General features: G+C 57.9%; 1 protein-coding gene across 6 annotated transcripts in view; it reads right to left on the bottom strand.

Moving 5' to 3' along the window:
• Positions 1 to 2488: 2488 nt before the first annotated feature.
• Positions 2489 to 20685, bottom strand: part of ZDHHC3 (zinc finger DHHC-type palmitoyltransferase 3) — a 54841-nt gene continuing 36644 nt past the window's right edge. For 3 of the 6 annotated variants that reach the window (XM_044253749.1, XM_044253747.1, XM_044253748.1), the window contains exons 4-8: positions 19240 to 19336; positions 18511 to 18592; positions 18305 to 18400; positions 14176 to 14306; positions 2489 to 4583 (exon numbers count right to left, since the gene is read on the bottom strand). In XM_044253749.1, coding sequence (XP_044109684.1) covers positions 4326 to 4583; positions 14176 to 14306; positions 18305 to 18400; positions 18511 to 18592; positions 19240 to 19336 — 664 coding nt within the window. In that variant the 3' untranslated portion in view covers positions 2489 to 4325. Of the gene's footprint in view, positions 4584 to 9999; positions 11714 to 14175; positions 14307 to 18304; positions 18401 to 18510; positions 18593 to 19239; positions 19337 to 20685 lie in introns of those variants that run through there. The other 3 variants (XM_044253751.1, XM_044253750.1, XM_044253752.1) reach the window with 3 other exon arrangements.

The raw sequence follows: 20685 nt of genomic DNA, 5'->3' as shown, positions 1-20685 counted from the left end.
TGATTCTAGGAGCAACAGGGAGTCCCCGGAGGTCATGATAGAGCCGAATGAATTTTTTTTTTTTAAGATTTTAAGTGATCTCCATACCCAAAGTGGGCTTGAACTCACAACCCCGAGATCAAGAGTCTCATGCTCTGCCAACTGAGCTGGCCAGGCACCTCGAACCAATGGTTTTAAAAAGGGCCTCCAAGGGGCACGGGGGTGGCTCAGTCAGTTAAAAGCGTCTGCCTTTGGCTCAGGTCATGATCTCCAGATCCTGGGAGCAAGCCCCGTGTTGGGCTCCCCACTTTGCAGGGAGTTGCTTCTCCCTCTCCCTCTGACGCCCCAACCATACTCTCTCTTTCAAATAAATAAAACCTTAAAAATGAAAAAATAATTAAAAAGGGGCTCTGATAGCTGGCAGGGTTGGCAGAGGCATCACCCAGGGCGGAGGTCAAAGGCTTCTTGTAACCTAATCTCAGAAGTGACATCGCGGCACTTTTCTAGAAAAAGTGCTTTCTTTTCTAGAAATGAGTCACCAGGCACAGCCCACACTCTAGGAGAGGGGGTTCCGCAAGGCAGGAGGTGGCCATCACGGGAGCCCATGTGAGAGGCTGCCCAGCACACCTGAAGAGGAATTTGCTTTGTTCCCTAGGACCTAGAATTGCCCATTAGGATTTTTCCAAGTTTCCTTGGGGCTCAGAGTCTCTCCACCTTCCCTTCCCCCAATTGCTCTCAAGTCAGCATGGGTCCCGAAGGCACAAGCACAAACCGGCTGGGGCCACGAGGCGGGACAGGAGGACACCTGCAGCCTGGGGGGTGGGGGGTGGGGTTATGATGGTGTCAGCCAGACCTTTCCCCCTGTCTCTCTTCCAGGTATTTGCCTTCCTTCTGGCCACTCCAGGCTGTGGGGATGGCCTTTACTCCTTTCTTTCTTTCTTTTTTAAAAGATTTTATTTATTATTATTTTTGAGACAGGCACGGAGAGCACGAGCAAGCGGGAGGAGCAGAGGGAGAGGGAGAAACAGACTCCACGCTGAGCCAGGAGCCCGATGTGGGACTCGATCCCAGCACCTTGGGATCATGCCTCGAGCCTGCTTCCCTTCCCCCTCTCTCTGCCTGCCTTTCTGCCTACTTGTGATCTGTCAAAAAAATAAATAAATAAAATCTTTTAAAAAATAAATAAATAAAATCTTTTAAAATCTTTTATTTATTTATTTGACTGACAGAGATCACAAGTAGGCAGAGAGGCAGGGAGAGAGAGAGGAGGAAGCAGGTTCCCCGCCGAGCAGAGAGCCCGATGCGGGACTCGATCCCAGGACCCTGAGATCATGACCTGAGCTGAAGGCAGAGGCTTCAACCCACTGAACCATCGAGGCGCCCCAGGCGGAGCATTTCAAATAAGGGTGCCCTTTCCTGACCTTTGGAGTAATGACGACCCCCACCCAGGGCCCCACTTAAAGACTCCCACCTTGCCCACCACCTCATCTCACCAGCGCTGGTGGCCCCCATGAGCACAGGACCAGGGGGCTGCATAGGAAATCCCCACCCCCACCCCAAGACGTGTCCCCTGGCCTGGAGACACTCTGGCAGGGACGCAGGCTGCCCCAAGGGTAAAGGCCGGCCCAGCCCGGGAGGGATGGCTTCCCATGCTCGGCAGTCCTGGGCAGGCGCAGGGGAGGGAGACCCCAAGGCCTGCAGCTCCCCACTCCCTTGAGCAGGGGTCTGTTGCGGGGGTGGCCTTCCTGGGGGGAGGTTCCTCCTCACATCCACGGAAAGCCCTGCTTTGTGAACTGAAGCTGTTCCTTCTTGCTCTGCCCTCCAGAGGCTTGCTCCAGTGATCGATAAGCTTTTAATTAAACTCTGACTGCTTCAAAAGGACTGCCTGGTCCCCTGGGTCATTGCTTTTTCTTTCTGCAAACAAGCTTCTTCTGGTATCTCGTGCTGGGGAACACGTGGGCCCTGGGGGAGCCATCGGCCCTCTGAACTTCCCAGGTCAAGGGCTTCTCTTGACAGGTGAGCCTTCTTCCTTGGGCCCTACTCAGGATGCCGAGGGTGGGGGATGGGGTCTTCTCAAAGGCAGTAACCCCAGCCCAGACCCACCCTGGCCAAGGCCTGGGTTGAAGGGGAGTTATTCGGTGTGTAACGTGCATGACATTTGGGGGCGATGGCCTGTTTTCTAAAGTCAAAACCCCTCAATGCCTGGCCCTCTTGCCCCCAGTGCCCAGCGCCCTGGCATACAGTAGGTGTTCAATAAATGCTCGTTGCCTGAAAGGTGAGTTTTCCTTCTGCTAGAAATCACCCCCTAGAGGGATGACCCAAAGAAGTTGGGTGAGTAACTCTCCATCCACAGCTCCTCCCTGTGTGGGAGCATTTGTCTCCGGCGCGGGGACTGGAGGAGAGAAACGTTCTCAGAGGTCCCCTCGAGGTGACTAAGAGGAAGGGCTCCGCCGCCCAGGGGTCCGGCTGGGGATCTCCTGCTGAAGACAGGAGACTCCAGCCACTGAGGTCAAGCAAAAAGCTTTTTATTCAGAGCATAAGGTGGGGGTTTGCGCCCGGCCTCCCCCGCTGTGGCCCTCGTTTTGACAACAGCTGCGATCCTGTCAGTTCGAAGCAAGCCCAGTGTCAGGCTGTCGGCAGCTGCCGCGCCTGGAGGGAAGGCCACTGTGTCAGTGGTGACGGGAGGACAGTGAGGACAGGAAGCTCGGGGTCGGGCGGGTCACAGCTCCCACGTGGCCCTCTGTGGGCAGAGGGCCCGTCTGACCGCGGGTGACGGGCCTCCCGTAGCCACCAGGCACTCAGAGCTGGTTCCGGGGCCGCTGGAGCCTCAGCAGCCCTCTGACCACCGGCTTGAAGTCAGTGGAGACCGACGCTGCCCCCGGCGACCAGGGGACCCCCTTCCCTTATTGTAACGGCCACCTCCTTGAGGGCTCCCGGGGTGGCATTGCCTTTCTCCACGGGGTACAGTCTTTGGTATCCAGCCGGCTGTGTGCCCCCCACCCCTCCACCCCAGGCTGCCTTCCAGGTTAGGACAACAAAGGACAGGCCTCCGTGATGGGACAGCGGCTCTCCCAGAGTGGCTAGTGGGCCTGGCCTTCCCACATGGCAAGGGCACAGCCTTTGGAGCCGACCAGGTCTCTCAGCATCGTCATAAGTAAATAAAGCTGATGCGGACCAGGAAGGCAGGCCCGCGGCCTGGGGGCTCTGGAGGTCTGCCATCACCCCTTATGGGATGTCTTCCGAGGCCCCTGCGCCGGGATCAGGACGGGTGACTCTGGGAACACCAGCCCCTCTGAGTAGGTAACCCTGGGCTTCAACCAGGCTCATCCTGACAAAGTCGGGTGTGTGTGTGTGTGTGTCCGTCTGTCTGTCTTCCTGGTTCATCGGTCTATAGTCTGTGGTCACCACCCATCCCCCTCAGAGAGATGAAATGGACCCTATCTTGTGAGAAGTGGCTTAAAACCCAGGCCTGAGAGATTTCTGGTCAGTTCTGCCCATGTGGGTTGTGAGCCTCTGTCCAGGCGGAGGTCAGTCCCCCTCTCCACAGGGCCTCTCCCCAACCCCGACTGCTGGGTAGCTCCCCGCTGGCCGCCTCCGTGCCGAGTCTAATGTCTGTGGAACGGAATGGGGGCTGAGTGTGGCACTGCTGTCAGGACACAGTTACTGTCCTTTCCCACTTGGGCGTGGCCTGCATGTGTGTGTGTGACTAGCCCGGTGCGGGGTCCTCCTCAGACCGAGCCGGACCCGCGCAGCCGCAGCCGTCTCCTGGTTGTCACAGGCTCGGGGGAGCCTCTCCGCGGAGCAGCTGGGACGCGGCACCCTTTCCGGGCTGGTCTGCTCTGATGTTGGTGTCCTGTCCCGGGTCCCCAAGGCCAGCCCTGCTCTGTCCTTCCATCCTAACATCGTGGCCTTCGTTCTCAAAGGCCAGGAGCCAGGGCCCCGTCCATCCCCAAAAGAAGACAGACATCCCGAGAAAAGCCAAAGGCAAGTTCTTTTCCGCCCCTGGGCTGCTCCGTGCAGAGCTTTCATTGCTGGTGGGGCCGTGCCAGGCGCGGGGGGCGCCCCGTCTCGGAAGGACACCCAGTCCCGCGCTGGGCAGACTCTTCCTGGATGGCCTCCGGGACTCTCTCCTCCTGCTGCTGCCCCCGTCCGCCCCCCACCAAGACCTGGACCAACTTGGGGAGAGGAGGAGGGTGTACAGGGGATGGCAGTGGCCGCAAGCAGCCTGCGGGGATGGGTGGGGGGCAGGGGTGCAGGGCGGCGCGTCCCAGCCACACCGGGGCCACGACGCCGGCGTCCAGGTTGCCAGCGGCTTTCCAGTTTCTGGCCCTCCCCCGACGGCAGCTTCACTCATCTGTCACCTCCACGGAGTCCTCGTCCTTCCTCTCCTCCGACTGCTCCTCTGTGGTCTCCGTGTTGTCTGTTTCGGACAGCGAGGCTGCCTGTCGCACCCAGTCCCTGTCACTGAGAGGCTCTGGGTCGCATGGTCCGGAGAAGGGGTTGAACCAGTTCAGGGAGAAGTCCCCACCAAAGGTCTCTTTCACCGACTTCCAGCTGCCCCTGCGCTCCCTGGGCTGGTGCTTTCGCTTGAGGCGCTCGATACCCTGGGGGGACAACGGGATACAGAAGGTCAGCAGGGGTGAGGGGGGCCCTGTAGGGACACAGCCGGACTGGGCCAGGTCAGGGCTGCGAAGCCCTGAAGGCGGGTGGGGCACGGGCAGGGTTGGAGGGAGCGGTGGGGAGCGGCACAGCAAGCGGGGGCCGGGGTCTGCCCAGCCTTGCCAAATCAGGCCAGGCTGCTGCGGGGCCCAGGGCCGAGGACTAACCGCCCCTGAGAACACTAAGAAGCCGAGCCCTCCCTGGGCATTCTGGGCCACGCTCCCCAGCAGGTGCAGCAGACTCGGCATGAAGAAGGGGTGCAGGCAGTCAGGGGAGAGCGCGGAGTACAAACACGGGGGCCGCGGAAGCAGAATGTGTGCCCAGCATGCGGCGGGCAGCTGAGGGGGGCGCAGGGTCGCTGTGGGGGGGGGCCCTGCTCCGGCGGCAGATGCGCCCCTGCTCCCAAGCTGCCCACTCACCTGTCTCTGGGCATCTCAGCTGCCAGGCCACAGAAAGAGGGTGAGGGGAAAGGGGAGAAGCCCGCAGGAGTGAAAGGCATAGTCAGGTCAGCTCTCCAGACCACAGCCCCCTCCACAAAGGCTTCCAGCCCCACCGGGGCCTCTGCCTTCCTCCGCCTCTGCTGGAAGCCAGAAGCCAGAAGCCAAGGGTTTGCGAGGCACGGCCACTGCTCATTCACACAACCCATTCCACCTCAGAACGACCTCTGAGGATCTCGTTCCGGGTTCTCTCTTCTTTGCCACACAAGAGCCTCCTGTAACTGGTACGATCCCTTCTGTTATGCAGAAAGAGAAACTGAGGCACACCCACAGACTGAGGCCTGCCCCAACCTCTGGGCCAGTTCCTCTCCAGCACTCTCTCTTCCCACTTCATCTCAGAGATTTAAGTTTCTCGGTTCTTGAAAAAAACCTGTCGTTTGAAGAAGCTGATCTCAGGGTATCTCCTTGGAAGACACTAGTGACACAGGGCAGACCAGGGACGGAACCGGGCGGGTGTCACCTGAGCCGAATCACAGGTAACATCACCTCCGGGCTTTTCTCGCCCCGAAGGCACAGTCTTGATCTAATTGTTAGAAAACATCAGCCAAACCGGATACCTGGCCTCTGATCTTCGAGAGGGTCAAAGTCTGACAAACATGCTTCAGAAGCAGACACAGGCGATGGCTGTAGGCCAACGGCACGTGCTAAAGGGGTTGATTTTATGTTGTGTGAATTTCATCTCAATTAAAAAAAAGGGAGGGTGAAGTTCATGAAAGACAAAGACGGAGGATTCACAGATTGGAGCAGACGACACGGATAGGACAAGCGAGGCAACGGGACAGACAAGGGTCTCGGTGGGGCACGTGGAGAAGCCCGAACGAAGCCCGTAGGTCTGTTAAGGGTCTCACATCCATAGTTTCCCAGGTTTTTGTGTTTGTATTGTGTTTATATGAAACGGTTCCATGTTGAAAGGCTGACGGAGGCATACGCAGGAGCTCTCTGCGATTTCTGCCATGTTTTTTTGTTGAGTTGGAAATTATGTCACAATAACAGGTAAAAAGAAATAATCGGAGACACACAGATGTGAGCAAGAGAGTCTTGAACACTGAAGGACAACATGACAAGCTGGGAACAGTCGAGACACCCGCTCAGGATGGCTGAGTCTGCCGTTCTACAAAGTGTAACACAACTCAGCTCCGAGAAACGGTGTTGATACGGTTCTATGTCACCCTGGAAAATCCTGTCCACTGGCGACAAGGCGAGGAAGCCAGGGTAGTTGGACAGGACATCACGGGACCTGAGGGTACCTTTGGGGATGGGTCAAAGGTGATTTGTACTAATTTCTGTGGAATTCTTGCACGTCTCAAGCTTTCACCAATGAGCGGGTGTTACTGCCATGGTCAGAACAGAAGAGCTGTTCCAGAAAACAGAACTTGCTGGCAACTCCTGAGGGAGCCTCGTCTAGGTCAAGGGCACCCGATGCTGTTGGTGCCCATGGACTGGCCCCTCTCCAGGCCTCCCTGCTGAGTGGAAGCCACAGGGGCCACTGGAGACACTTGCTTTGGGGGATGTTGTGTTCCCCTCCCAGGCAATGCTTTGCAGCCTGTCCGGAGAGGCTTCTGAAGCATGATTTCAGGGAAGCTGGGACATCCTCAGGAAGCAGGGCAGGCGACAGAGGGGACACCCAGATTGACTGTGTGTATGCTGGCTCAAAGGCATGATTGTGGGGTCCTCACAACCGCCCTGAGTGGAGGTGGCTTTTGGTACCGACAACTTGGCAAGCGGGAAAACAGAAGGGTCTGAGAGGCCACTGTGGTGGCCAGAACTTGTTCTGCTGTTTGTTGGAACCCAGGTGAGAACCGCTCTCTGCCTTCTCTCTGCCCAGGGCGTTTTCAGTCCTCCTACGAATTCTCACTCTACCTGTGCTGGTCACCAAGGCAGAGGAAAAAGCCGTTGAGGGAGATGAAGCAGAAGCGTCCTCGGGACGACGGCGCTCCATGGCGAGCACTCATCGCCACACGCAGCCTCTTCACCAAACTTGTAAGAACATTCTAGATCAGAGCCCGGCCCGTCCACCAGATGAAGCTCCTGAGCAGGTTAAGCGGACAAACATCCGGGTCAGCTCCGAGTCTGGATGAAGACAATATTCCAAACGCAAAGTCCTTCGCTGGGAGGTTTGCGGGGACAACAGTAATACCCACGGCAGGCCCAAGCGAGCAAGAATGGTGGACTCCTGGGCAGGGCGGCACGGCCGAGCCAACAGCTCTTGTGAGGGACGGTGTGGCTGGGGGCTTCTGGGCCTCCCTCTGCCACAATGACACATGAGCTGTCATTTGCACGGGAACACACCAGAGTCCCCAGAATGAACGTACCAGGACAAGAGCTCCCGAGGGAGGCAGAGACCCCGAGCATAGGCTTTGTAAGGCCTCCTCTGAGACCCACGGAGCAAGAGCTCATTGTCCCCCCTGCCCTTTCGACTCCCCACATCATCGGAGGGCGAAAGTCAGAGATGCTGCTGCCCATGCCGCGTCCCTCCTCCTTGGACAGCCAGAGAACATTCTCTCTTCATCTGCGTTTCACATCCTTTTACTCGACCGACAACAGGCAACACTTTTTCCGTACAACTGTGCACCACAGCACAGTCTCATGAAATGATACTTACTCTACAACTGTCACGGATTTTTATTTATTTATTTATTTATTTTAAAGGTCACTTCTCACCAATGAGCTGGTCCCATGGATCAGAAGCTATTGTGACCGTGGTTTGAAGAGCAGAGGTCTGGCAGCGCTAACGTTCATGGAAGCCACGCCGGGTGCCAGACGGCCTTGTCACAGCTACGGTCACGACTCTCATTTGACCCTCGCTATGACCTTGTGATTCAGACAGCCTCCCTGGTTTGACACGTGAGATCATGGAGGCTTAAGTCAGCTACTGCGCCAAGTCACACGCGAAGGAAGTCGCTGACCAGGGATTTGAACCCGAGTCTGAGGGGGTCCAGAGCCTTGATGCCCGGTCGCCAGGTTGCATAAGGTCAGTAGCAGAGTTTTGGGGCACCCTTATGTCCACGTGTCGGAGCATGGGGCAAACACCCCTTCCTCCTTAGCTCCTGTGTGTGTGCGGATGGACCCCTGGAGTGACTGACCTGCTGGGGTGCTCATGGCGGTCGTGCCATCGAGAAGTTGTTTTCTGAGGGAGAGGGCAGGGGAACGAAGCCTCCACCTGGGGACACAGCAGACTGGCCTGGGGCTGGCCTCCGTGTCACGGTGGAAGGCGCCTTGTGACTTCCTTGGCAGCTGAGCCCGGATGAGCAAAACTGGTCATTCCAGGCGTGTCACTTTGGTTCTTTGCAGACGAAGTATTCCCGAGAGGAAATGGCGTGACTAACAGGAGATGGGGCACCCGCATTGCTACCCAAAGTCACTCTGGGGGCACGAAGTCACCAAGCCTGGGCACAGAGGCAGACGTCTGCCCGGAGGGAGCGGCCTTTTGCATGTTCGGCCCGGTTGCTAGAAGCACCGCCTGAAGTCGATGGCTGGGAAGGAGTCACCTAATCTGGCTTGCCATGTCGCCTTTCTTTCTCTTTCCCTGCCACGCTCCAGGGCCCACGCTCTGAAAGACCACGGCTGCCACGGGCTCATTGCCCAGAGGTGTACCCCTCAGCACCACCGGAGCCCTTGTGCCAAAGCCAAAAGCCTTGGCCACCCTTGTGCAGAGACACGTCCTCTCTCCTCAGCCGTCTGGGAAGACTGGGGGCCCTCAGGGATGCCCGCTTCTTTCTGTGTGGGTGGCAGGTCACCCCACTGCCGACAACAGCCCCATCCCTGGTCCCTGAGCTCCCCCAAAATGTCTCCCGTTCCAGTGAGGGGAAACGAGGAAAGCCACAGGGAACCCGGGGTTTTCCTATCTTCCGAGGGCATTTCCCTCTGGCTGAACAGAGGGAGAACCACACAGGATGTCTAAAGCAGCCTTGTTCTCTGGGAAGGACAGGCCTAGGATGCCAGGTTTAAATGATGCATTTCCAGGTTTAAATGATGCATTTCTATGTTTAGGACTCAATAGTAATAAAAAAAAAATCAATACATTTTCAGCACCATCTACTGCCTTCCTCAGACATCCCATGGGGAAAGGAAGTAACCTGGATCACTTAAAAAAAGAAAAATGCCTTGAGGATGGAGTGTTTGGAGGGCATCCCAAATATATAAAATACTCCCCCCTGTCAGGAGGACCCAAGGGACGGCTTCCTGAGGGGCAGGAGCAGGCCAGAGCCTTCGAAACCACGCTAGTCACTGAACAGCCACACTTCACACGCCTCAGCGAACTGTAAAAAGTGTGTGTGTGTGGGGGGAGCCTGTGGGAAACAAACACTATCAACTCGATTTAAATACAGCATTAAAACAAAACAAAACAAAACACCAAACAAACGCTCCAGACCTCAGCCTTGACTTAGGGCGTCAAGAGCACAGGAGAGGCAAGCCGGGGCTGACTGCCTTGGGAGGGTCGTGGAGGTCTCTGATGACATGGGAGGGATGAGGACAAGCTCCTCACAGCACTGGTCTATGGAGGTTTCCAGTGCCTTCCTCCAGCTAGACACCGCTTTCTGCTGGGTCTGCAGAAGGAAACGGGTCCCTCCCTCCCGGGGCCCCCAGCTCCAGCAAACTCTGCGGACTGGAAGGCTTTTCTGTAACTGGGGATTCAGGCAGCAGAAGCCAGCGAGAGGCCGGGGGTGGCTGGGGTAGGCTCGGTCAAGGGCGGGCGGCTAACGGGTTCTTTAAAGACAGCGCAGCGGACGCCTCGGACACCTCGTTCAAGAGGAGGAGCAGAAACAAATAGCCTTTAGGAGCAACGGAACAGAGGCCCCGCGGCAGCCAGCACGGCTCAGCCTGAAGGCAGCGCTGTGAGAGAACACGGCTCAGTGACAACAGGTTTTGGAAAAATTTTATTGCATTTTGTTTCCATGTGGAAGCACGGACAGAAGTGAAAAGAGGCAGCATGTTCCACTGAACGGTTCATGGAAAACCACACGGCGGCTCGGCGAGCTTCCTCCCTGTCCCGGACTGGGTTTCGTACACCTTACCCCCGCCACCACCCCCAGCACAAGCTCAAAAAGGAGGTTTGTGGTGATCACTTATAAAAAACCAAATCCACGTGTACGGAGTCACAGATGGTCCGTCCTCCGACATCTGGGATTGCTGCACTGGCCGGGCCCTCCCTGTCCCTGGGCCCCCTCATCTCCCCACTCTTTAGGCTTTCCTCTTGGAAGTGGGATTTCATTCAGGAAGTGCCGGGAGGGGGGGGGGACGGGGCAAAGCCACTCAGTCCCGCTGGTTCGGGCGTGGGGTGGGGGGCATCTGCTAGCTTTCAGAAATCTGGGGGCTGTGAGGTGACCCCTCACATCCCCGTCAGCCCCAGAGGCAGGGACGACGGCCTCCCAGGGTAAAATACAGAGAAGATGCGGCTACGTGCGCATTCAGGTGTCCAAGACATCAGAGGGAACCCACTTTAGGGATGTACAAAATGGGGCGGAGAGGGTGGAGGACAGGACGGCTGTGCGCTGGGGGCGGTGTGCGGTGTCACTCAGGTGTCACTCAGCATCAGCGCAGCTCACCGGCCACCTGGGAGCGGGAGGGAGGGAGCGGAGGGGAAGTGGTGGCAAGAGGAAGCAAACCTGCCAAAGGAAACCTGAAACCGCACCATTTGTTTTCTCCTTTTGACTGTGTAAGGCATTTTGAGCTGGAAAAACGTCTCTCCTTCGTACTCTTCCAAATAATCCGCGGGAATAGAATTGGTGATTCAGAATACAAAGAAGACCCCTTTGATCCCACCCTCCCAAAAGTCACTCTGCACACCCCAAGCCCATGGAGTACAAGGAGGCAAACCGTTTCCACGCTGGGGGACGAGGCCACTGTGCTAAGGGCCTTTCTTAGGGCTCCGGCCGATCCTGCCCCTCTCGGCCACAAAGGGTAAGCATCCGTCTTCGGTGAAAACGTTTTAAGTCCTGTGGGGGCGCCTGCCACCGCCTCCTGGGCAGCGGGAGGTGGGGGGGCCCCCTGCCTTTCCTAAGTATCCCCCACCAGGGGTCGGGGCCGGTGGTCCGTCCGTGCCCCAGCCCACGGTCCCTCAGTTAGTAGAGGCGGGCCACCCGGGTCAGACAGCGCCCTCCACGTTAGTCAGGCCAGACAGACAGCAGAGAGGAAACCAGAGGCCAGAGAAGTGATTTTAAAAAAAGAAAAAAAGAAAAAAAAAAAAAAAAAAGAGCAGCTTCGGTCACCAAAAAAATAGAAAGGATGATCTCTTAAAAATAAAAACATGGGGACATTTTTTTTTTCTCTGCAATGCTCAGCCATTTTACTTGAGACATAAAAAAAAAGTTTTCGAGCAGTTGCTCTGCTTTTTTTCGATTGAAACATTCATGAGAACGGAGGGGGCGGTAGTGCTGTGATGTGGTTTGTGTCTGGGTGGCAATGCTGGTCAGGGTCCTTCAGACCACGTACTGGTACGGGTCTGCCTTCCCTTGGTCTGGCGTGGCAAAGGGGCTGGCCCAGCCTAGAGAGAAGGGGTGGCCAAAAACGGCTTTCATGTTCATCCATTTTGTTTTTTTAGCCCATCTTCTCTCTTCCTTTTTCAATTGTTCTATTCCCTGAAAATAAGAACAATCATACTTTCAGTCAAGCTCTTCATTGCTGTGGTTTTTGGGGAAGGGATGTCCATTAGCCTGAGGTCAATGGTGTCAGTGCTCCCTTTTAAAGCCGCAAACCTACCTACGTCGTACATTTTCCTTCTCTTTCTCTCATAAAAAGTGTCAAAGGAAAAAAAAAATTCATTTTTTGGGGGGGTGGTGGGGGTGGGGGTATGTGGGCATATATTTACAAAGCCCCTCCAGGGAGGGAGGGGGAAAATGAGCAAATCCAGAGGACGCCGAGCCTGGATTCCCACAGGCGTGTCGGGGTGTTTTGCTAAGTTTGAAGGCGCAACATGTACGCACGCGGGGCGGTACAGAGGCGCTCCGGGCCTGGCTATGGTCCGGGGATGCTGTGAGGGCTTTGGTGCCAGAAGCCTCAGAGCCGGCAGGGGCTTGTGATCGTGAGAGCCAATGCTGGCCTTTAATTTGGGTAGGTTCAAGTTTGACACAACTATGACCACTTTGCAGACAAAAAAAAAAAGGAACAAATGAAAGGACCCGCTCGGGCGCTGTTAGTCCCCCCAGCCTGGGAGGTCAAGAAGCACCCAGCTTAGCGGGGTGGGCAAGGCAGACCTGAGAAGGTCCAAGAGGAGTCAGAGACTGTGGGGGTGGAGAGAAGCCACCACAGAGGAGGAAGGAAAGGGATTAGTACAGGTTAGAGGGGCTGCCTGGACAGAGAGCCAGCCCCGGGCATGGCAACGGTCTTCCTAGTGCTTCTCTGGGAAAAAGCGGGCCCAGAGGCCACGCTGGTGGGTGCCCAGAGCCTGCGCTGCTCCCCACACCGAGTCTCACAGGAAAAGGAGGCTGGGGAGGAAGCCTGTTCCCTCCTCCCTTCTCCCCTCTTCTGATGGAGCTGGACAGTGGGCAGGGCCCGAGGATGTGTCTTTGCTTGGAGAACAGGAGAGACGTGGCCTGGCAGGACGTGGCCGGGGGTCGGACTGCCCTGATCTCTGGGGAGGAGGAGGAACGGGGAGGAGTAGGAGGGCTCAGCCTAACTCAAATCTCCGTTCAGGCCAGGGAGCCGGGAGGGTCGAGGCGGAGGGGAAGCCGCGCTTTCTCCCGACGCACCCTTCCTTCTTTTCTGCTTTCCTTTCCAACACGACTCCCTTTAGGAAGGGGCCGGAAGGGGAAGAAGAGCCAGGGCCAAGGGTGTGTGAGCTGTCCTTCTGGCTCCCCCAGACTGCAGGCTGTGTGGGGGCGCCGCAGGCAACAGAGTGGGGGCAGGGAGGGGGGGAATGACAGTCACCTCTGGGTTCCCTGTGGGTCTTAGGCAGAGAAGCTGGTCACACTTCCTGCTTGGACACACAGCCGGGTCTATACCACTGGCTACTGTTTTTACAGAAACTCTTATGATGATGTTATTTCTTCTAGAAGATAAAGTTGCTGAGAGCCCCCTGAAACATTCTAAACCACTGGGAATTCCCACAGATCCAAGAGATGGTGTCCCAACAGCAGTGGCAAGGAGTCTGTCTCCCTACGAGCCTCCATCTGATGCGGACTGACCAGCAGGCCCCTTTGATCTGCCACCTGCCACCAGAGGGGAGCTTGGGAAGCCAGGAGGAGTGCCGGGAAGGGCCTGGGACCTCATGCCTCTGCTCCCCACAGGAGCTCCGTGCTGCCCCTTCCTCCTGGGGCCCCTCACCTGGAACCCAGAGCCAAAAAGGAAGAAAGGTCCATGTCACAGCAACAGACTGACCACCTGGAGGCTTTTGGACACTTAGGACAGACAGGTGGCCATGGCACCAGGGGAGTGGGCTCTAGTCCTGCCCCCGCCAGCAGCCTCGAAGTTCCCAGAGAAGGAGCTATGGGGAGGGTGGAGGTAGGGATGGGGGGTGGAGGGGGAAGAAATGGGCGAGAACCAGAGCCGGACCAAGCGGCGGTACCTAGTGGGCAGGTGGGTGCCAGGGGCCCAGAGCTCGGGGATGCTTGAGGCAGATTGTCTCCTGACTCTGCCCTTGGGACCTACTCACAGAGTCACCTCCTCCAGGAAGCTGACCCTGCCCACTCCAGCTGGATTCAGGCACCGTTTGTCCATCATCCCCTCCCTAGGACTGTAGTTCTCAGATGGGAAGCGTGGCCCTGTGCCCAGCAGAGCGCCTGACACAGCAGAGCGTGTAACACGGAGCCATCATGGGAGGACGGAAGGACTTTTGGCAAAGGGCACCCTTCACTGAGGCTGCTAGGCCCCGTTCCTGGTGTGACTTGCTATGCCGGTCCCAAGGAAAGACTCGCGCGTGCGCGCGCGCGTGTGTGTAAGTCCAGAGTTACTGCAAATGGGGGGACGCGGCCGGCACACCTCCCTCCTGGGCCCGGCTGGCTGGGCTCCCAGGTCCGGCCTGCACGCAGCCCTCCCCGCAGCATCCGCCCTGGGACCCCCCCCAAGCCGCAGAGTGGAGGTGAGGGGCAGGCCGCCCGCTTACCGTTTCGTCTGTGCAGATGGAGTGCACCTGCGTCCCGAACATCACGGAGGTGAAGATGAGGAAGAGCAGCCCCTCGAAACACAGTAGGATGAGGAGGATCACTGTCGTCGGCGGCGAGAAGGAGCTGCACTCTGCAAGAAGGGTCGTGTGGGACTTGGGGCTGTTGCCCCCTGCCCGCCACTCAACGTCCCCAGGGCCCCACTTGGCCTCCGGCCCCACAGGACCTGGTTCCTCCCACGTGTGCCACGTGTCCTTGGCCCTGGCCCCGGCCGGCACCATCCGGCTGCGCCAGCACTCCCTCGGGGAGGCCCTTCTCCACAGGACAGGCCCTTGCTGGGGCTTCCCCTCCTGACACCCCTTCACCCCTGCTCTTTCCCCGGCCAGTATCTGTGCCCTGCTGCCAAGCACGGTGCCTGCACATGGAAGGACCCAGAAAGGCTGCACCGCGTGAAGGTGTGAAGACAGGGAGAGCCCCCTCCCCTCAGAGAGCACAACACAGGCTGCACAGGTCGGGCGACCTCAGGCTGGTTCTGATTCAGCCACGAATTTTCTGGACATTCCTGCAGTTCTGTCTGCTTCTGGGGGACAGGAAAGGGCAGATCTGGAGGCGCACTCAGGGGTTTTGGGATTCAAAGTCTACGACGGGACAGTCTGGCTGCCGGGCCTGGCCCTGAGCTAGGGGTCAAACAAGCCCCTGGGGAAACCCCCCGCCCCCAGGAGTGGCTGCTTTCGCTCTCCCCACCTCTCTCTGAGCCCAGGCTGCCGGGGTGTGTGTGTGAGACCTCAGACAAGTCCTTGTCCCCGTCCAGGCCTCCACCCCCTCCTCACAGAGCAGCGAGGTTTGACCAGGTATGTGCTTCTACTTTCAGCAGCAGCAGAAGCCTCTGTCTGGACCAAGTCTAAATTAGAAGGGCCCACGACGGGAGAGGAAAACTGAGGTGCAGCGGGAGATAGTGGGGGTGGGGGTGCCTGGGGGAATGGGGACGACACTGGGAGATGGGGGTCCCGGCCTGGCTTGTGGTGCATGTTTCTCGCTGCCCCAGGGCCCAGGCCTGCTGCCCTGGCCAGAGGGGTCTGATCTGGGAGGGCAGGCCCGGGCTTTCCTGGGCTTTGGGAACTTGGGGAATCTGGGGCTTCCTTGCTGCTTCCCTCGCGGGACCTTCAGAACCAGCCGGAGACACAGCGCTGTCACTATTCTGGTGGCGGGGTGAGCGACAGCCCATCCAAATGCCTTCATCTCCTCACCCTCTGCTCAGGGCGCAACATCGTCCACAGAGCTGTCCCTTCTGGCTTTCTTGGGGGCAGGGCCTGGCTGGGCTGGCCCTGTGGAGGCTCCGGGTGTGGCAGTCATCTGCCTGGGCGTGGGGCTGGGTGGCGGGCAGGACGAGGGGTCCAGTCAGGCAGACACAGCAAGGTGAGGATCCCGAAGCCAACTCCCCACCACGAGCTCTTGCTAAGATGCCCCCACTAATATTCCGTGGCCCCTGCATCTTTCCCGCGCTGCACCCTGTGGAGTCCCATTTGCTCCTGCCCTGGCTTGCTGTCTGCCTTACCCACCACACCTCTAGCCCTGGGAGGCCGGGGCTTTGCTCCCTGCTGTACAAGCCATCTTGGAGCAGAGCCAGAGAGTTCGGGAGCGTGGGCACACGGCTGGGGCTCTCCGAGCTGTAGTGTTCCCTTTCGCTGGGAGGCGCGGTTGACAAAGAGTGAGAACATCCACACAGGCTGGCCCGGGCCCAGCATAAGTGCGCAAGGGGTGCCCATGGGATGGAGGCGCCTTGCTCCTTCCTTCCCCACCTCGGCTGCCCGGGGCTGGAGCGGGAGGCAGAGCCTGGCACCGGGGCCCACTTTCCGTCCTCACCCAGCCACTCGGATCCTTCCCATCCTGGGCCGGCCCCGGGAGCTACGAATGGAGGTCGGGAGGCAGGAACCCGACCCAGGGAATGTAAACGAGCTAACTCCACCCTTTGTTACATCTCAACTCAAAGTGCCCTCATTCTAGGGACACCCCTTCCCCTTCTTACACGAGCTGGATGCGAGGCCGCGCGTCCACGGCTGAGCAGTGATGGTGGTCACTGTCGCACCGGGCCAATCTCAGGCTTCTGTGCTGGGGACTGTCCTCCTAACCTAGCGGCCACAGGCACTGCTGCCTCAAGCCTCTTCCCTCAGGAATCTTGACTGAAGACAACCAACAGTCCTCAGGGAGGACCCTAGGCCCTGGGGTCGTTGAGGCAGGGCTGGAAGAGCCCACTCCAGACCGGGGCTTGAATCACGGCCCTCCTCTTAGACATGTGAGCTTGGGGACTGGCTGAACCCCTATGCGCCCCAGCTGGCTCTCAGCGGGCAGTAATGACACGGCCCCTGACAGCTGTGCTCCAAAGACAGACACTTCTGCCTCATAGGGGGTCCAGAGCATTCTCGTCACTGCCTGAGTCTGTTAACCTGACAGCGGCGGGTGGAGGGAGCGACGGGCTTAGTAAACGTCCTGGTCAGACTGCGTTGCCAAGTTGCCAAGGCCCCATCTGGAGTTGGACTGGATCCCGGGGCCCTAGCAGGGTGTGTGCCCTCACAGAATTGTCACCAAGGAACGTGCTGGGGCCCGCCTGGCTCTGCAGAACGGTCCGAATGCAGAAATCCACCTGCCCCCTCCTCTTCTCCCTACTCCCTGCCAGCGTGACCCTCCCCCTGGCTGGCTGTGCCCAGAACTGCAGGAGTCCCGAAACCTGGGAGACACGGTGACACCGACTGAAGCATGTCACCTGCAAAATTCATATGTGGGAGCCCCGCCGACCGTGTGATGTTATTTGGAGATGGGGCCTTTGGGTGGCGATGAGGGTTCTGTGAGGTCAGGAGCTGGTGGGGGAGGGGTGGCCCGTGATGTGGTGAGCGCCACATGAGCACACAGAAGAAGCTGGCTGTCGGTGAGCCAGACCGAGAGGCGGCCCCAGGGACCGAATCGGCTGGCACTGTGTTCCTGGATCTCCAGGCCTCCGGAACTGTGAGAGACCCACCTACTCTGTGACATTCCGACACGGCAGCACAGGCTGACTGAGACCCGTGGGGTTCTCCTCCCTCGGTGGGCCAGGCCAGCCTCTCCATGCCCAGCCAGGGGCTAAAGACCCAAACCTTCCCACGGCCTCCCCAGTTCTGGGGAACAAGAACAGCAAGCTGGTGCCCGAGAAGACAGGAGGCACAGGAAGAGTGAAGTTCTGGAAAATGGTGCGAAGGAGAAGGGGACCCATCCGACGCTCTGGCTCAAGACACTTGTCTCATGGACGGAGTTTGTGTGCGAGATTCTCGTCTGGCCCGTGGCCTCTCTTAATTCCTCCAGCATCTGTTAAAAGCTTTTTTTCTTCCTTCTTATTTTTATTCTTCTTTAAAATCATAAGACGGCATAGGTTTTCCCAGCATCTATTTTTTCCCCCAGGATTCGTGTGGCCTCCTGGCTAGAGTTCCTTCCTCAGTGTTTGCGCACAAAAGGGACACTGCGGAAGCAGAAAGGGCTGCTCTGCGATCTTAACATGGATCGGTAGTGAAGCAGTTGAAAAACACCCACAGAAAAGGAAAGTTCAGAATGGATTTCTGTGAGATTGGAATGAAATGACTTTTGATTCAATGCCTCCTCCTCCTGTTTTTTTTTTAAAGTAGGCTCCATGCCCAGCATGGAACCCAACGTAGGGCTTGAACTCACGACCCTGAGATCAAGACCTGAGCTGAAATCAAGACACTCAACCGGATGAGCTGCCCAGACGCCCCTAAAGTGCCTTTTCTTTCTTTCTTTTTTTTTTTTTTAAAGATTTTATTTATTTATTTGACAGAGAGAGATCACAAGTAGGCAGAGAGGCAGGCAGAGAGAGAGAGAGAGAGGAAAGCAGGCTCTCCACTCAGCAGAGAGCCCGATGCGGGACTCGATCCCAGGACCCCGGGATCATGACCTGAGCTGAAAGGCAGCGGCTTAACCCACTGAGCCACCCAGGCGCCCTAAACTCCCTTTTCTTAAAGACCAGGAGACAAAGGTTCTCTCCCTGGCAAGGCTCCCGTGCCTGCAGAAGGAACGCACTCCCCGTGGGGGCCTGCCTTTCCCCTGGGCACGCTCAGGCTAGAGGGCCTGTCCAACTCACGACTTTACCTGTGGAACTGACTTTAGGGGGCTGCTTTTTTTCATGAAGAGAGATTTGGGCCTCTGCTGTCCCTTCCCTGGTCAGTCCGTAGGCTTGCAGCAAATCTAATAAAATGGGGTTGGGCCCTGGCACCATGACACCAACCAAGAGCCCAGCCCGCCTGGGTCGCACACCACCCCCGGGAACAGGAGGGGGTGCCCTGGCACATACTCACTTGTCCAGTCTTCTTCAAAGCAGTGCAGAAAGTGGAATCCCACCATGATGAGGGCGTGCAGGGAAATGAGAGCTATGTACATCTGAAACAGGAAAGCAGTGCAGACACCATTGTTGTGAGAACCTTCTGACCCTGCAGGCTCCCGAGACAGGGGTGTCAGGAACCCCCTGCCGGAACACTCACACAGGCTGAGGGCTAACTGGGAGAGCCAGACAGGCCTCCGGTGAGGAGGACCGAGGTGAGAGTACGTGGCAGAAGACACAAGACAGAAACAAGCGTCCGTCGCCAGGTGCGACCTGGGCTCTAGGTGGGCTGGGCGTGCTCCGGGCCGGTGGCTTCCCGGCACCTGACAACTCAGGGTGCTGACTGCCAAGGGCTCTTGCGGCTCTCTAACTAAATCTTCCTACCTACCCGCAGCTGAGGGAGGGCTTGGGGTCACCACCAAAACTGGTTTCTGGAGCTGCTTATACTGGACACTTGGGGTGGGAGCCCTGCACATGGCCCTAGCTTAGAGCCGATGGACTCGAGCCGGTTTTCTAGATGCTCAAGCGGAGGTCTTAGAACAGCTGCTTGTTGAGCCCAGGGGCGTTCTGGCAGGAAGGCGGAGGTCTCCACGGCCAGGCAGGATTCCGAACTGCAGCACAAAACACTGAGTGCCGGGAATTTTTGAAGGACGGAAGCGCTCGGCTACTCCACAGAGGGTGGGGCAGGGCTAGGAAGAGGACTTACTGTAAACAGGACGAAGTACTTCTGGTTGTTCTCGCCGACACAGTTATTGACCCAGGGACAGTGGTGGTCCATCTTCCGAATACACCGCTTACAAACGCTGCAAGGCCCACAAGGCAGACCCTCAGGGGCTGTCAGGGCAGCAGGGGCCCAGCCGAGCAGAGAACCCAGCCCCTCGTTCTGCTCCACGCTTGGGGCCTCCCTGGGCACTGCCCCACAATGGCTAGGGGTGTGGCAAGGGGCTGGGAAGGCAGGGTCAGGACCCCCAGGGTCCCACTCATTCCCAACAGGGGACAGTCACTGGCCCACAAGGCCCCTTTTCTTGTTTGACGGGAAACAAGGTGGCACCAAGGGGCTGAACAGGAGGCTGGTCTCTGGCGGGGACAGTAAGCCCCGAGCTGGTTTACCGAGGGGACAGAGCGCAGGGGCAGTTTACAGAGAACAGGTGCTCCCAGCTTCCTCCAAACACCCAGAACCCAAGGGTGGGTGCCAGGTGGAAGGGCAGGGCTGACCACGGAGGGTGCTGGGAGAGGTGGAGAGGGCTCGAGGGCAGGATGTCCCGGGGGCAAGACTTTTCAGCTGGAAGGTAACAACCACTTGGCTGCAAAAGCAGAATGTATTTAAGTGTTGATCAGAAATCCCATGAACTTGCAGATTGCTAACTTGTAATTGGGCTCCTTTTGGGACTGAGGCTGTTTCAAGTTTACCTGACAGCAAACATCCCTGTTTGAAAGAAATAATCTGTAACAGGAGTGCAGACTCCTGGGGGCTTGAAAGCACCTACTCCCAAAACTCGGGTTTAGAAACACCCCTTTGCCAACCGATGGGCTCCCCAGAAATGGGTCCTGTCTCCATTTGTTAACACAGGCTCCTTGACGTGATCTTGGGGCGTCACTTGTTCAAAACAGTTCGAAATACCGTAAATAAAGGGTTTTCTGTTTTGAAAGCACCTTTGCTCACACCAGGTTTTCTTCCCACTAGTTTCCACAGCTAACTTTATCCCAGGTTCTGGGCTCCAGCAGGGGGACCCTGGCGGAAAGGGCTGTGTCGCGTTCCCGCATGGGGAGCTCACGCCTGCGGAGCTCTGGCCGGCCGCCTGTCTGGGCAGGGAAGGCGCGGGAGGAGCTCTTCTGGGAGTGGAGGCGAGCTGCTCCCCAGACCGCAGGCCAGGAAGCACAGACCAGTGTGCAGGAGGGCCCCGCGGCGAGGCAATGGACGACTCAAAGCTGCGGGCTCATCTGCACCCTGAGGAGGACGTGCGGCCCTTTCTGAGCAGGGCGTGAGCTTGAGTGACAAGGTCGGCCTGGGCCTGCTGAGCTATCTTGGTCAGACCGGCCAGACTTGGGGCCTCGCGTTCCCGTTCCACAGCAAGTAAGTGTTGTAAGGACAAGGTGAGAACCGATTGTGGGGGCCTGGCCAGTCTCCACCCTGGTTCTCCTCTACAACTCT

Source organism: Neovison vison, chromosome 6 (assembly GCF_020171115.1).
Source record: "Neovison vison isolate M4711 chromosome 6, ASM_NN_V1, whole genome shotgun sequence".
Taxonomy (NCBI): Eukaryota; Metazoa; Chordata; class Mammalia; order Carnivora; family Mustelidae; genus Neogale; species Neogale vison.
Note: the sequence above shows the minus strand (reverse complement) of the source record. Positions and strands in the feature narration are given on the sequence as shown.